Source organism: Talpa occidentalis, unplaced genomic scaffold, assembly GCF_014898055.3.
Source record: "Talpa occidentalis isolate TD23 unplaced genomic scaffold, MPIMG_talOcc4v2.1 talOcc4.5, whole genome shotgun sequence".
In the NCBI taxonomy this organism is placed as follows: Eukaryota; Metazoa; Chordata; class Mammalia; order Eulipotyphla; family Talpidae; genus Talpa; species Talpa occidentalis.
The window spans coordinates 66319766-66335701 of NW_023604861.1; the positions used below are offsets into that span (position 1 = coordinate 66319766).

A 15936-nucleotide genomic window follows, 5' to 3' on the forward strand; every position below is an offset into this window, starting at 1 on the left:
CTTTGGAAAACCAATTTTATCAAATCACTGTCAGAACTCATCACTTTCTCAGTGCATAGTTTACATCTCTTGTTCCCCACCTTAGTGCACAGGGAAGATGCTGTGATACTTGCTTACACATCACCACCCTTCAGAACTGTCACTTCTGAATAGCAGAGATGACTGCTCTTCCTTAACCCTCTCGTGACTAGCTCAGTATGTAGCACACAGTAGATAATTTTGTTGTCTTGAAAGATGTCTCTGCCTCTCTTCAGGTCAAGACACCAACACTTGTGAAATTTAGTTTGCATTTGAATTAACAGAAGTAACACTTCCCTGGTGGGGAAGTTTTGAGAACTGAGAGGGCACAGTCAGTCCATGGCAGTGAGAAAAGATCTGAACACTTCTGGGGACATCACAGCTTTCCTTGTGTCATGGGCAAAATAATTATTTACTACAGCAGTTGCTCAGCCCAGGGGCTTCTCTGGGGCCTTGGCTGAGACAAGCTAGCTCCCAGCCCGCTCTCCCAGGCTAGGCATATGGATGACAGTTGCTACAGGTCAATAGTACTTCTAAGGTGCTGAACGCACAGCAACTTTTCCACACCTCTGAGCACACAGGCTGCTCCTCTGTGTAGATAAGGGCTTTTCTTCCCACACGCTAGTTCCCAGTCTCTTACCATAATGATGTTTGTACTGTATTTCTTTTCCAATTCCTTGTTGCTGAGTTTGTGGTCATCCTGAAATCCATAAAAGGAAGAATTGAGTGAATTTAGTCATCCCAACACTGGCCAGGCTGTGAAGGGGGGAGTGGCAGTGAGGAAGGGAGAATGGTTGGGAGGAGAGGAAGGAGTGGGGAAGAAAGACACCATTGGGCCTGGTGCTGTTGTGGGGAGGAAAGAGAGTCTTGTTGCAGGAGAGACTTGTTTCGATTCACAGACCAGGGGATTTCTGGCCATCCCTGAAGAGTTCAGATTTAACAATTCATTTACTGCACAGCTTTCCGTAGTTTTTATGGACAAAGCAATGCATTTTTCTTCAGTCTCACCTCTGCCTCATAAACCTGAGCACACCTGCTATCTAGGTAGTTGCTGCTAAGACACTTCCTGCTCAAAACTGAATTCTGGAATGCATGGAGGGTGAGAAGCAAAACCACACCAGAGCCATTTCTCATGTTTTGACAACTCTTCTGACATGTAGCTTTGTTGGATGGGTGGCCTCTGAGAGAGAAGCAGACCTGCCCTTATTCTTGAGGCAAAGCAGCTTACTGGTTAGAGAAGCCCTGAAGGTTAAAAACCTGCCAAATGCACACCAGTATAGCCTCACTCACTAATTTTGCCACAGAATCATTAGACTTTAGCAGAGTGGCATTATTATTTTGGTCAATAACTCTTTGTTATGGGGGCTTCCACCCATTAGATGGGCCCATTAGCACCCTCCTTGGGGTGGAGGTAACTGGAAACATCTCTAGGCATTGTTAAATCATCATCTCCTCTCCATTTGAGAGCCATTGGAATAAAGGACAAGAAGCCTCTTCCTGTGGCAGAAAATCCAGACCAAGACTTATTTACCTCATTCCACTCAGGATTCTTTAAGCTCTAATTGTCAGAAATAGAGATTTGTTTATACTGTGCTTGGTACAAGAGCCATGTCTTTTCTTAACTATAGGTAAGAAAGCTGCATGTTGCATTAAGAGATTGGATTTTTCAAATTTTTTTTTTGGCTCCCTTCTAGGCCAGAGTCTGTTTTGCGCATTTATGATTGCACCATTCCCAACTGACTGTGATATTGCTGGAGATTCAAATAGTTAGGACACAGTTATGTACACAGCAGTCTTAGTTCTGGGCAGCTACAAATCACAGATGGTTGCAGCCATCTTCGCATGAACTGATATCAGACTTTCAGGGGCCAATACCGTGAAACAGAATCCCGTCCTGCCTTTATTCCTGGCTTTGGAGAGCATGGGGCAGGAGCAGAGGAGCCGGGGGCTCTGGAGCGCACTCTGCTGGCCCGCACTGGAATAACATAGGTATCGTTATGCGGCATCATCCCCTTCTTTATTCAGAGATACTTTAATTCTCAACAAGGTTATAATTTGCTGGAGAGGTCAGGATGCAGGAGCACCCAAATGCACTGTCACAAATTGTGAGAAAGTTAGGGGAAAACAGGGAAAGAAAGATGTTCCTTTCTCAGCAGGGAAACTTTGGCTGATCCTTGGAAATTACTTAGAAGTATCCATCTTCAAATCTTATCATAATAAACAGGCATTGATAAATGGATATATAGTCATGTTGTAAGTAGCAATTCCAGAAGACTATATGTGTCTTTGATTCTCAATGCTAGAGCTACACAGGAGATAAGAATGGCTGTTGTGTGGAGTTGTGCTAAGTCTTTCTCTTACTTCACCTCATTTAACCCTCCTAACTCTAAGACGTAGGCACCATTTTTCCTGTTTTTCAAAATAGGAAACACAACTTCAGTCAAACTGGGATTGATTCAGGTTACTCCAATTTTCAGGCTGTTGTAGAATGTGTATATCAGAACATACATGGGCAAAATGCTTAGAGGTGTTCTCTCAACTTGTACCTATCTCTCCAGAAAAAAAGAAAAGCTCTTTTGGCCGCATTTGTTGATTTAAAGCATTTGCTGTCTATGATAGCCAGTGTTAAGCTACTAACAGGATGTCAATTAGCTTGACAAATTTCTGAATATTTAACAATATACAAGTATGGTCTCTAGGTCAAATGAACTCACACTCCTACCCTCTGCTCAAATAATCACAGAGTTTTAAAGTCTGCAATGAACTACAGGAAAATTCAGCAAAATCTGCAGCTCAGTATGAAAGTTCCCCCTTTGCATTCCTGAGATCAACCTGTCACATTCAGATTGATGCCTTTCTGTCCCACAGGCAGCCTCTGCACCAAGGTTCTGCCTTAATAGTAATTATAATATGCTTCCATAAGGCACTGTCAGCTACAAAGTACTCTCTTTCTTGTCTCCTTCTTTTCCCTCACAGACCCATGCAAATTGCTTATTTTCCATTTTCCATGAAGAAAATGGCACTTCAGTGAAGACAGATCATTTGCCCCAGTGAGAGATCAATCCTTGGAGGAGAGCTTCAACTGAGCCTCTGGGTCCTGAGTCCCAGTCCAACATTCTCACCATGAAACTATTAGTTCCCAGAGCACATCTGCCCAGAAACCCAGCCATTTTTAGTGGTCGTGGTCCTCCTTTGTGGCAGCTCTGGCTCAAATGATTTACCAAGTCAGCTAAAAACTGACAAGTGGGCACTTCTATGTCTGAAGCACCAGGAAGGAGTGAGGTCTGGGCCATACCAGTTGGGGACTGGAACAGACTCTTCTCTGAGTTCTACCTGAAAGTGCCTACAACCAGAACCAGGCATCCAGCAGAGACCTGACCCCTGGGCAGATGTTATCACAATGAAAAAAAACAAAACATAACAAAAAACAAAACAAAAGATAAGGAATGAAATCTCCAGGGATGTTCAAATCATTGAGACTGATTTTCCTTTTGTAGGAGGTAGGTTAGAAGGGCAAACTCTCAGGGAAGGGCAGTCTCTATCACTTAAGGACTAAATGGACTGACCAGATCGAGTTCTTTCTTGAGTTCTTCTTTTGGGTGATTCTTTCCGCGTTCCTGGCAGTTGTTCTTCAGGCCCTTGTACTTCTCCTTGCCACCCCCCTTGTCTGCATTCTCCATGGCATTATTTCCATTGACCTCCACAGAGTAAATTTCTAGTGTTTTCTAAAAGAGAAGTAGAGGTGCAATATTGGCCAAGATGGGTTTTCTGCAGAAAAGTGGAGAACTCTTTCTGCAGGCCAGACCTCCCTCCCCGTGCCCTGCTTTAGAGACAGGAAGGCAAGGGGGCTGGAGTGAGGCTCCCTTCCACCTTCACTGAGCAACTCCAGCCCTTTCTTCCCTCCCCTGCCAAAGTAGGACTGGGTGGGCACAAGCCTGCAGGTGTCTCCTCAGGGTGACACCCACTGGGGAAGGTGGAAAATTATGTTACCTAATTTGAGACAAGATCCCGCCCAGGAGCCGAGGTATCCCACTGGTATCTTGTCCCCCACAGGACACAGCAGTGGTGTGCCCCACTTCCTGGATAGGGGGTGCCCACTGAACTATGAACTCACTTTAGTGCAGGTGGGCTTTATGCATTAGAACACATTCTTGGAAGCCCCAGTCTGGCGCCAAACTCCAAATCCCAGCAGGTCTAGGACCCATGGATCCTTTCCCATGCATTTGAATTTGCGTCTACATGCCACCCTGCCACCCAGTCACCCAGGACCTAGCCAGCCAGGAGCTCCCACCACGGGCACCCTGCAGCCCACAAGGGAGAGGAGCCTAGCAGCGGCCGGGGCGCGCGGAATAAAAGTGGCTCCCTCTTTCGCCCCCCGTGGGACTGTCGGGGCGTGGGGCGCACGCACCTGACGCATGGCGAGGCTGGCGCCGCGGGGGTTGCTCGGGTCCGGGGCAGTGGCGCGGGCTGGTCCCGTCGGGCGGCGGCGGCGTTGGCCCGGCGGGAACCTCTGGCTGCGGAGCTGCAGCCGCTGCCCGAAGAGGCGCCGCCACTTTAAACAGCGCGCCCCGCCCCCGCCCAGGCGGGGAGGCGGGAGGCGGCGGCGCGCACCCTAGAGAGGGCCCTGGGCGGGAGGTACAGTACCGGCGCGTCTAGCCCCCCACCCGTGGGAGGGCGAACACAGACCTGCTTTTTTATTTTTTAAGCTTAAAACAGGCTCTCCAATAAAGGCGCCTATGCAAATACATAAGCAGAGCAAATACAAGTTGCAGTCCCCAGCAACCTCTAAGTCGTCCTGACCAGAAACGGGGCTTTCTCCATTTCCAGAAACAGGGTCCAACGGTAAATATTGGGTCTCACACTAGATTGAGGAGTAACCCAGCAAGCTTCCTAGGAGAGGTTTAAGGCTTCGCAGGGTCCAGAGAGGAATTTGGAGTTCTAAATGATTCCTGGGAGGGAGATGGACAGGGGAGGCGGGAGGGTAGACAGCGCACACCCAGGGGGCTGTGAGGTCAGAGTCGGCTAGGAAGAGGCTGCGTGGAAGCTGCGGACTGAGCCCAAAAATTCCCCACTCCATCCCTGGTCGTCCTGGAGAGTCCCTTCTCCCAAGAATGCTGGCCTTGGTGCCCTCTCTCGCAGCCCCTCCTGGTGGCTTTACTTTTTGAAAGAGCATAATTGAAGTCCAAGGCACCGACCCTTTGTAGAGCAAGGGCAACACCAGTGAATTGCTCCTAACTAAACTAAACCTCACAAGACAGGAAGACGCCATCTGGTTTACTAGTACTCATCACAGGACCTCTAGAAGTGGAGGGGGCAGCTCTGGCCCTGGTGCATTTCCAAGAAGGTCTCTGAGTATCCTTCCAAGGGGTCTCTGTGTCCTTCTCCCTGAGCATTGCTCTACAAGGGAAAGATTTGAAGATGGGGAAGAAGATACAAACTTTGCCTGAATATACCAGCCCCACTGTTTGCTAGACCCCCAGAGAAGGGTTTGCAGGCACAGGGGCTGCTGCACACCTTCACCTGGTCTGGCTCCTTCTCTCTTTGTGGACAGATACAGAGCAGAGAAGCAGGATGCCTCAAGAGATGCCCCTAAACTCATCTGTTTCAATCTTTAAGAGCAAAGTCAGATCCACAGGACCTGATGGATGGACCGGAGTGGGAGGGAAGGAGCAAGGGGCTGGTGGAGGGTGAAGGCAGAGAGGGTCAGGTGTTCCTATTGTAACGGCTCCCCTCGGAGAAGAGTGCTATTGGTCCTTGCTGGTGTCAGGTTTGGAAAAGGGTCCGTTGCTACCAAATGGGAGAAAGATTTTCCATCGTCAAGTTCTACAGCACTTCTCTGTCCTGGGAGTTCCTGGCTTCTGCCATGTGCCAGTCTCTGCCATGGCTGCTGTGGCCCAAGTGGGAGTCTCTGATGCCATCAGGCATTTGGCGTGTGGCCTCTACCAGACAGAACAGTGTCAGCCTAACTCCAGAGTTCTTCCTATGCTGCACCTGACCTGTTCAGCATCCACTGGCTGGCATGACACAGATATCCCATCATCCTTGGGGAGAAAGTCTTGTAGGTATCTGTGCCGTGGGTTGTACTGTCTGGTCAGCCAGACAGTTGGGTTTTCTCTGTAATGCGAATGCCAGGCAAGCTTTGATGGCAGGGGCCTCCATTCCCAAGAGGGCATCTGCTCAGAGAGGGCATTTCAACATGCTCATTAGTTGTACCATTAGTGTGTGCCAGGTCCTTGCCTCCCATTGAGACTCCTTTTTTTTTTTTTTTAGAGATCTCAGTTGAATCTCCATAAATGACCATAAGTACCACTGATTTTCAGCTTCCCATACTTTAGGTTCCCACTGATATTCACCATTAAAGAGTGAGCCCTGGAATCCCCCAGATCCCAATAAAAGTAGGACACCAAGCCTGAGAGCTTGCTGTCCTCAGGTATGCTGGGTAATTCCAGGGCTTGTCAATTATAAACTATTATTTTCTTCAGAGTTTCTCAATGCTGTTGTTGAGGGTACCTTGCAATTATAAGAGCCCTGGTCATCAGTTGGCTGTGACCCGAATAGCACCAGTCCTCACCAAGCAGTTCTAGGGACTGGATTTCCCCTGAGAAGCATAGCCACAACTCTTTGGTACCAGGGCTGATGTGGGCAACTGACCTTGACCACCAGATAATTCTGTGACCTTCTGGGCTGACCACAGGCCAGGGTACATCCTGGAACACCTGCTTAGCTTGCGGCTGGGTTTTCCTACCTTTCAGAAGAAGCCCATCCATGCCTGGAGTCTCTTCCAGGACAGTTCTGATTGATAAACGGTACATACTTGGGACAGTGGTCATGATACATAACATTCCTTGCTCATTTTAATCATTTAATACACTTAGTGTATTTGATTTGGACTACACAGATCAGGTACTTGGAGAAATGGTACTAAAATGTGTCATTCTTGGCCCACAAGGAAATCACACTTAGTTGCAGAGGCTACATTAATGAATACCTGACAGACAATGAGCAGAGACAGGATGGAATCTAAGTCTAAATGGCACAGACAAAGAGCTTGAAAGAGTTAAAGGAAAGATGGGGAAGAGGGTATGATTTTTATTACTTAGAACAGGTTTTTTGGGATTTTTCTATCCCTTCGCATCCTCCATGAGGGTTGGGAGAGAGATTGAAGGAGCTCTGATTTAGGGGTTGTGTTTGTCAGTCATTCTAAAGACTCCCTCCCAGTGAAGGGGTGTCTGCCAGCTGGCTGGTGAGTGTGAATGTGAGGATTCAAGAACAGGGAAGAGAAGCCAGGTGATGCTGGAAGAGGAAGGCTCACTTCCTGCCACAAGTCTGGATGAGCCAGTGTGGCTGCTCCCACTCCCCTCCTCTCCTGAATTCCTCTCCCACATGTGGCCATCCCCACACCTGTACCCGCCCGGTGTGCCAGGCAGTGACTGACCGCGGGAAACAAGAATGAAACAACAAACAAAACCTCAGCCCAGCACACTTCATTGCTTCCTTGTTTCTTCATTAATAAGAAACCCCAAGACTGATGCATGAACATCCCACAGAAAGGAACACGCTCAGCAATCAGTCAGCATGGATGCTACAGAAAGGCCCTTACTGGTGCAGGGACTGGGCTGGGAAAATGCCTGCAGAGGCCCAGGGGCCATGCCACAGGGCACATTTCCCCTCTTGTGCACAGAGGTCCCCCAAATGTCAGGTTGCTACCACATTCTCTCTGTGACTTATTTTGGGTAATAAGATCCCTTTCCAGAAAGCACTATTTTCCTTTTCACAGGCAATTGAAAAAATTTGACTGCATTGAAATTTTCTCATTTTTGTGTTTTAACCCTAGGGTAAAAATAGTTTTTGTCTCCATGCCAATCACCCTCACCTTTATTGTGGGTGTTATATGTACATATGTCACAAAGGCCATTTCTCACAGAAACATGTCCATGTAACTTGGCAGGAATGGTTTCCTTCTGATGACAGGCCACGTGCTCCTGTCACCAGCTCCCTCCCACTCTCTGCAGAGTTAGGGAGCCAAAAGCAGACACTGCAATAGTTATTCATTCCTGAAATATTTATTGGAGGCTGTGACATATGTGTAGCACTATCCATCCAGGCCCTTTCTCCAAAAGAGCTTCCAGCCTGGTTAAGGAGATAAGATCCATCACCCCAGGGTTGAATGTTAACATCAGACATGTCAAAGGTCCAACAAGGTCCAGCTCTGGGTGTGGGGAGTGGAGGTGGGGAGCAGGGTTCCTGAGGAGCTGAGAAAGAGGGAGCTCTGTGCAATGGCAAGATGGGCACATGTTGAAGTGGGTCAAGTGCAAGAGCATTTTAAAGACTAAGTAACATGACCCAGTTGGGAGGAGGAGGGCAGCAGTGCTGTGGGAGAGGAGAGTCAGGCACTGGCTCCTGCAAAGATGTGGCTCAGAGGTGGGACTAGAAGGGGGTGTTTCAGGGAGAGGAGAGAAAGGGTTCTCTCAGGGAGCAGCAGGAGGTCGGGCTGTGGAGAGATTGGACTTTAGCCTTATGCCTGGGAGAGTGTTGAGATGAGAGTAACATGGTGAGAGCCCTCCTGACTCCAGATATATACTCAACAGTGGAATAGCTGAGCCATATGGTATTTATTCTTAATTCTTTGAGGAATGTCCTTACTGTTTTTCATAATGACTGCACCAATTTACATTCCCACCAAAGGTGTGTAAGGGCTCCCTTCTCTCTCTTCACACTCTCGACAACACTTGCTTCTTGTCTTTGGACGACAGCTATTTCATAAGTATGAAGTTATATCTTGTTGCTTTTATTTGCATTTCCCTAACAAGTAGAGATAATGAACAGCTGACGTGCTTTAAATGATTGTATCTGATAAACAATCATTCAAGTCACGTGCGGTGAGTTAAGCTAATTCTGAACATATCTGTCCTGGGATCAGTATTTTAAAATAACAAACATTGAAGCAAATGGGAAAAGAAGGAATGGCATGGCATGGTTACATCCACACCAGGGCGCCAGTTGATCCACAGAGGCACACAGGAAGGGGGTCATGCCCATCCAGTGAGAATTCAAAGCCTCGCTGGAGAATTCAGGTACTCTGTACACAAACCTGAGAAAATAAAACACAAGTAAAGGAAATGAGAAAATGTTTTCATGGAGCAATTGGGAGAAAACTGGAAGCTGCTTGGCTGCAAATTGTTCTGGGATGTTCCACTAATAAATGAGTGGTAGTTGAGTTTCTGAAGTTCTGTCCTCTGTCAAGCAGCCAAGGATCATGCCAACTCCTAAAATGCACCTGGAGCCTGGGGAGGCAGAAGCTGAACTGTAGAACACCCTCGCCAGGTCCATGCAAGAAGGGGTGCTTGGTATATTTGTAGGTGATATTATTGAGGCTGCCTAAGCATCCCCTTAGGAGATAAAGCCACTAGCTGCAGTGTCAATTAACACGTGACCAGTAGTAGGATCACAGCCTGGGAAACCGGCAAAGTCAGAAAACAAGTTGAGCTGCATTTAGTTAATCAGCACATGTGCAGAGTAGGTCTACCTTTGTCCAGTCAGAGGGAGAGGATAAATGAAAAGGGTTTCAGTGGGACTAGTTATCATCTCAGGCCTAATGTCTCAATGTCACTGACTGCAGCCACTTCCCCCCTGGGGCCTTATTGTCTATGCGCCTTCATAGATTCTGTACCAATCTTACTCCTCCTCTCAGACTCTCTTTTCTTGTAGAGTTGCAAGAAAAAAAGTTACATTTCAGATAAACAATTTTTAGTAGGTGTAGGGTCAGGAAGACTATAGTGCAGGTTTTCTATGCTCCAGCAGAACCGGTAAAGGAAGAGTCAGAGTCCTCAGTGGTTTTGCAGGTTTTTATTGGGATTACCAGGTCCACGGCAGGCAGGGGCTCTGGGGGGCCGGTGGGCTGGCAGGCCTCCCAGCCCCCAGCAGGTCTTCACTCTGGGCTTTCTGGCCTTCTCTCAGCTTCCGCTTCTCTTGCTTCTCTCTCGGCTTCTGCTGCTTTTGCTTCTCTTTTGGCTTCTGCTGGTGTCCCCGTGATGCCACCCTTATAAGCACAGTCTTAGCCCAGGTGAATCCCATCTACCTATGCCCACACCCTATTCCAGGTGCCCGCCATCAGGCATGCATTCAGGACAAGGATCCATCATCTATCCTGATGGCGGGAGGGCAGAAAAGCCTGACATTTTTCCTTACCCTACAGTAGATCTCAAATATGGCATGGGATATACTCTTACTAAACAAAAAGATTTGTTATTTAGCCAAAATACTAATTGAACTGGATGTTATTGTTTGTAACCCTGCATGCCTACTCCCACAGTGCCTTAGGGGTGGGTCCTGAGTGCTCATCCACAGATACACCTTCTGGTCTTTTCATTGCTGGGTCAAACAAAATAAAAACACTTCCAAATTTCCTCTTTATGTCAGGCCAGTCCCCCCCAAGAGCCCAAGTGAGTGGAATTGTCTTAAGATAGCCAACTTGAATGATTGTAGGTGTAAGGTTTTTTGTTTTAAATCAATCTTTTGAGCAAGAAAGACTGAGGATACTTCCTCTGAGCTGAGGAGAGCACTGTGGGATTCAGTGCTCTCAAAACCAAGGTGCACTTTGAAAGCTGACCAGGCAGAGGCTGCACATCAGGGCCCAGAACCCAGGATGAGATAGCCACCCACCAGACCACCTGGAATTTACTAGACACCTGTATGCTTCACTGCTGCTTGCAGAACACTTCATTTCTAAATTGACAAGGGGTGGCTTAGAGGGAAGAAGAAGAAAAAAAAAAACAGAAAAAGAAAGAGCAAGACAGATAAAAAAACAAAATGAACTACAGGTTCTGAGGAAAATCCAATTGTGAGTGTTTCGTTCCTGCGAGGATGGCGTGGGACAGGGAAACACTGGGTTCAGCCTTTTAGGGCTTGCTTCTCCCTGAAGCAAACTGAGCAGCACCCCCTTCACACTCAGCACCCCAACACCCAATTATAGTAGTTCTGGCCTCACAGCCCCAGTTGCTGCTCTCCTTCCTTCCTTCTGAGAAGTATGCTCTTTGATGCCCTATCTTATACTTTCTCTAGGTTTCAAAGACATGGCTAGGCACTGTAGTAGTTATCTCCATTTCTCAGTACTCTGGAGAAAAGAAAGAATAGTTTTAAAATATTTTAAAAGGAGATCTCACACTCTCCCTTCATAAATCTTCATTTTAGTGATTGGCTCTTGCATTTAGGAAAGTCTTCCTTATAAACCACTGAAAAGACTAATTTTACAGCTGGAGTTTATTTCCAGATGTGAATGGTCCCAATGGAGCAGTTTTGTTTTTTTTTTAATCTAAAATATAAAGCAGAGGTATTTTTTTCCTGATTGACGCAGTTGATAATTTATTAAATAATGCTTTTGCATTGATGGTCTGTAGACCTGAAGTCAAGTCCAAGCTTTCTTGTTACTACTTGTATTTGCTGGGACATACATTGGACATTTCTGTGTCCTCAGAGAATCAGAGGATCCCAAAGCTGACTGGCCACAGAATCTCCAGGAGATTTAGAACTCCCCTGGACCCCATACTCTAATAGTTTTGGGATAGGCTCTGGCAGTTTATGTCTATATAGTTCCCTTGGATATAGTTCCACTGGTTCTTATGAACCAGTGAACTTGAAAACCATTGGATCAGGTCCTCACTGTGCACATCGAATTCACAGAGTCACTCAGGGTCAGATGTGGGCAGAAGGTCTATGTGTAGCTGAGGTCAAGGGCCTAGACTAGATGCCATTTAATAGTCCTCTGATTTAGACCTTTACCAAGATTTACATGCCTTTATAAGTATTAATGTGGTAGTTTATTGCATTCAATGAAAACTTTGATCTTTTATCTGTGGACTAAATGACAAATGTCTCATAGCTACCCCCTGGCAAGGAACCACTCTTATTCATAGACAGTGGGGATGCAGGAGTGTGGGGGAATCAATACAAGCCAGCTATATCACCACAAAGACAAGAGGAAATGCTTATTCACCAACGGCAAGTGGCATGGCTCAGCTGTGTGCTGGCTTTTGGTGAAGTATGGGTATCACCGACATTTGTATAGCTTTTCATAAACAGGGATGTAGATTCATTCTGCACACAAGCATATTCCACTGCAATGACCATGAGTAACCCACACTTCAAATTATTTATGTATTTTTAAAGGCACCTGCTTGTCTTTTTACACAATTGCAGAGTGGTTTTACACATTGCAATTACAATTACAATTGCGGAGTGTTTTTACACATTGCAGCATGACAGGACTTCAGAGTGAGTCTACTGTGTCCACCACTAGAACACATGTAGTACATCTGAGTACCTGATGAGCTAGACAAAAGGAAGTAGCCAGGTGGGAGTACCTCCTTGCAGTGAAGAAGAAACAAGGTCTGCAAGGATTCAGAACAGAGGTCCAGAATAGAACCTCAGAATAGAACCTCACTGGTAGGATACATCAACATGTCCTCATTCCCCTTTGTCCCAAGGCCCTCCTTATGGACTCAACTCAAGCCAGAGAAAGAGAGAGGACTGACATGAATGTATGAAGTCTGTGTCACAGTCCTCTGTAAGTGCTGAGATTTTGTCCCCTGCAGGGCCTGTGCATGGACAGAGGTCACGCTTTGTGGAGATTGAGCTTCAGCAGGAGCTTGAGGGAAGTTGTGATGATTCTTGATGTCTCATAGGCGTGGAGAGAGTTTGCTGTGAAGGGTGAACAGAACTGGTGTGGAGGGTAGGATGGAGACGCTGTAGATGGCCCTTTCTGGGATCCCGGGTAGCTGGAGGACCTGCATAAACAGCTGGGGCAAGGGCCATCAGGACACAGCTCACATCCATGTTGTCAGTTTCCAATTCCTAGAGACCCCTTCAAGGATGTGAGCCCTCTGACTTCTTTAGATTTTCCAGTTCAGTTCAGTCGATGCTAGGCCTTGGTGATTGCTCTCTATACTCTGTGATGAGTTATTTGGTCTGCGTGTTATCATCAGAAGTATATAGGAGCTGGTGAGAATGGTACTGATCCAGTAGGGTGGACTGGACGTCTTACAGGTCTAGGTGATTATAGGCTGTTCAGATCTCTAAAACAACCACTGCCTCTCACCAGAGGACCGGCAAATCCGACATAGTGACTTACAAACCTTTCTCTTTCCCTTGCTCTCCTCCCTTTATGGCAGGAAAGACTGGCTGGAGTTGAATTTGGACTGGAGGAGCAGACTCTGGGCTGTGCCTCTACCCATCCGAGACACTGGCCTGATGCTGTAACAGGAGTCTTGTCTGCTCCATGTCAGCAAATGATGGAAGCATATCACTTGGAAATGAAAATCTGGTCAGTTTTTTCTCTCCATCTTACTCCTGATGCATCCTTTCAGTTCCTAGACACTCTGCCTGATGCTGGGATGGTTAATTTTCTGTGTCACTTGGTTGAATCATGGTTTCTAGCTGTTGATCAAACACTAGCTTAGCATCTGCTAGATGGGGATTTTTGGATATTAATAACAGTTAAATTAATAGAATTTGAATAAAGCAGATCCTCTGCATGTGAGTGAGTCTCATTCAGTCAGTTGAAGGATTTAAGAGATAAGCGGCTGAGAAGGGAATTCTGCCTCCAGACTGTCTTGGGATTTGAGTGCCACCCTAGGTGTTCCCTAGGAACAGTCTGCTGGCCTGCACTGAAGATTGTGGACTTGCCAACCCCTGTCAGTTATATGAGCCAGTTCCTTAAAAATCAACCTTTAAACATCCTATTGTTTCTGTGTCACTGGAGAGTTCTGAACTAATCCAAGGTCCTTCATTTTATCAGCTAGCAAGCCACAGAGAGAATGTCCAGTCCACGGAAAAGAAGTGAAATGTCAAAGGCAGTTTTCAGTCATTTGTCTGCAGCCTCCTGAAACCCTGTATGGTCAACCACCTCTAGCTTAGGCTTATGTGAAAAAGCTTTTGGTGTTATCATAATCAGATGCTGTCATTAACTGCTGCATTCTCATAAACACATTTTTAAAAAAGATTTATTTATTTATGCATACAAGAGCTGTGGTACAGGCCAGAGTGGGGGGGTGGTGGTAGGAGGATTCACCAGAGTCAGAGTGGGGAGCAGAACAGGCAGACTGACTGAAATACACTGCCAAGGGGAGCAGTGGGAAAGACAGGAGAGGTCTGCTGTGCCATGTGGGTTGCTCCCTGGCCGGGGATCGAACTTATGTTGCAGAGGCTGTGGATAGCTTCATAGGTTGTGTCTTAACCCCTTGTGCCACCAGGGAGGCCCTCATAAATACAATTTAAAAAAAATATTTATTTTCTTATATCATTGTTCATTTTTTAACAGTATTTTATTTTTCCCCTCAGGTGTCGTCCCTGTAGCTTCCCCACCACCATAGGAGCTATGTGCCATCTCCACAGTCCCTTTTTCCTTTCCCTCCCGCCTTTTGGCCCTTCTCCCTTCCCCCGCACTGCTGTAGGCTTCAGATCTGTGGTCAACTTGCAAGTTTTGTCTTTTTCCTAAGCCCTTTGTTCAGTTTTTCTATATTCCACATATAAGTGAAACCATCTGATACTCATCTTTTTCCTTTTGACTTATTTAGCTGAACATAATCCCTTCCAGCTCCATCCATGTTGCTGCAAATGACATGAATCTTTTTGGTTCCTGAGTAGTATTCCATTGTGGATGCTCACTCATGCAAATAAACACAATTTTACAACTGCATTTCCTTGTAGTTTGTTCTGAAGTCAATGACTGACCCTGGGAGGTCTGAGCAGCAGTGGGTGAGGCAGACAGTGAAGAGTCAGCCCCGAGTAAGAGAAGCCAGGAACACAAACTTGATTCTGAATTGAGAGCCTGAAATGCAGTGATTTTAGTTTCCCCAGAAATTCAGAAAGGTCAATTTACTCCTGCTAAACTTCATTTTACTTATAAGCTCTCTTAATCTTGTCTTCATACAGCATGTAACCTGAAACACAAAGTAAAAGCCAATCGGGCCTTCAGCAACTATTGGGGGATTTGATCAATGTAAACACACGTCTGCAGCTCACAGTATCTCCTGATTAAGACCTTCAGGAACTGGAAAGAGCCTAGCAGTGGCCTTGCTTGTTTTCTTGGCTTCTTTGGTCTCAGCCACATACAATTATTATTGAATAACTATTGAACTTTGATTTTTAAAACTGAGGTGGTAAAACAGAAAGGTGATATCTTAAGGAACTTCTTTATCTTATTGGTTGTGCCTCAAATGTGTGGCATTGATCTTAGTCCTACAACATGGTCTTAAGAACAAATGCATCTAACACTATTTCAGACTCTGCCTTTCCTTTTGTTCTTGCCACACTACTCACACTCCAAATGTGCTAAGACCCCATCATCTTCCCTCGAATGGGTAACTGGAACAGGAAACCTGCCCTAGAAGATCACTGATTTTATAAGGTCAGGTTAAATCAGAAGAAAGACGTTATTAGTTCAAGAACAGTAACCGAAGGTACGTGAAACACCATCAGCATATGTTAGGAAAATGATTCCTTTCTTCCAAGCCGCCAAACCTCTCACACTTCCTGTATATTCCAGGTCTCCGGGGAGACCTGGTGCTGCATGCAAGCAGGGAGGGAGAGTTGAGCCCTCATCTCCTCTGCTGGGTGCCAGGCAGGGGGTTTGAAGTGCAGAGTCTACAATGGGTTTGCTGTTTTGCAGGATACACGAAGTAGGAGGAATGGATCTTATTCTCATGCAGTTTTTGATCTAGCTGAAAATTTGATGCATAAATTTGAAGTGTTAAGAAAGCTTTACTTGGAGAATGGTGTCTATTACTCTGAGTAGTTTATGCAGGAGGAATAAAGGGTAGTGCCTTATTACGTGGGAAAAGATGCTTTCTTTTTTTTAGGCCAATAATTATTTATAATATGCTACTGCATACTCATCCACAGTGTAATTCTTAATGCTTAAAG

At 46.2% G+C, this 15936-nt stretch overlaps 1 protein-coding gene across 1 annotated transcript in view; it reads right to left on the reverse strand.

Moving 5' to 3' along the window:
• Positions 1-4491, reverse strand: part of ATP12A (ATPase H+/K+ transporting non-gastric alpha2 subunit) — a 30416-nt gene extending 25925 nt beyond the window's left edge. The window contains exons 1-3 of the mRNA XM_037527384.2: positions 4427-4491; positions 3585-3743; positions 659-718 (exon numbers count right to left, since the gene is read on the reverse strand). Coding sequence (XP_037383281.1) covers positions 659-718; positions 3585-3743; positions 4427-4435 — 228 coding nt within the window. The 5' untranslated portion in view covers positions 4436-4491. The remainder of the gene's footprint in view (positions 1-658; positions 719-3584; positions 3744-4426) is intronic.
• Between the last annotated feature and the right edge of the window lie 11445 nt (positions 4492-15936).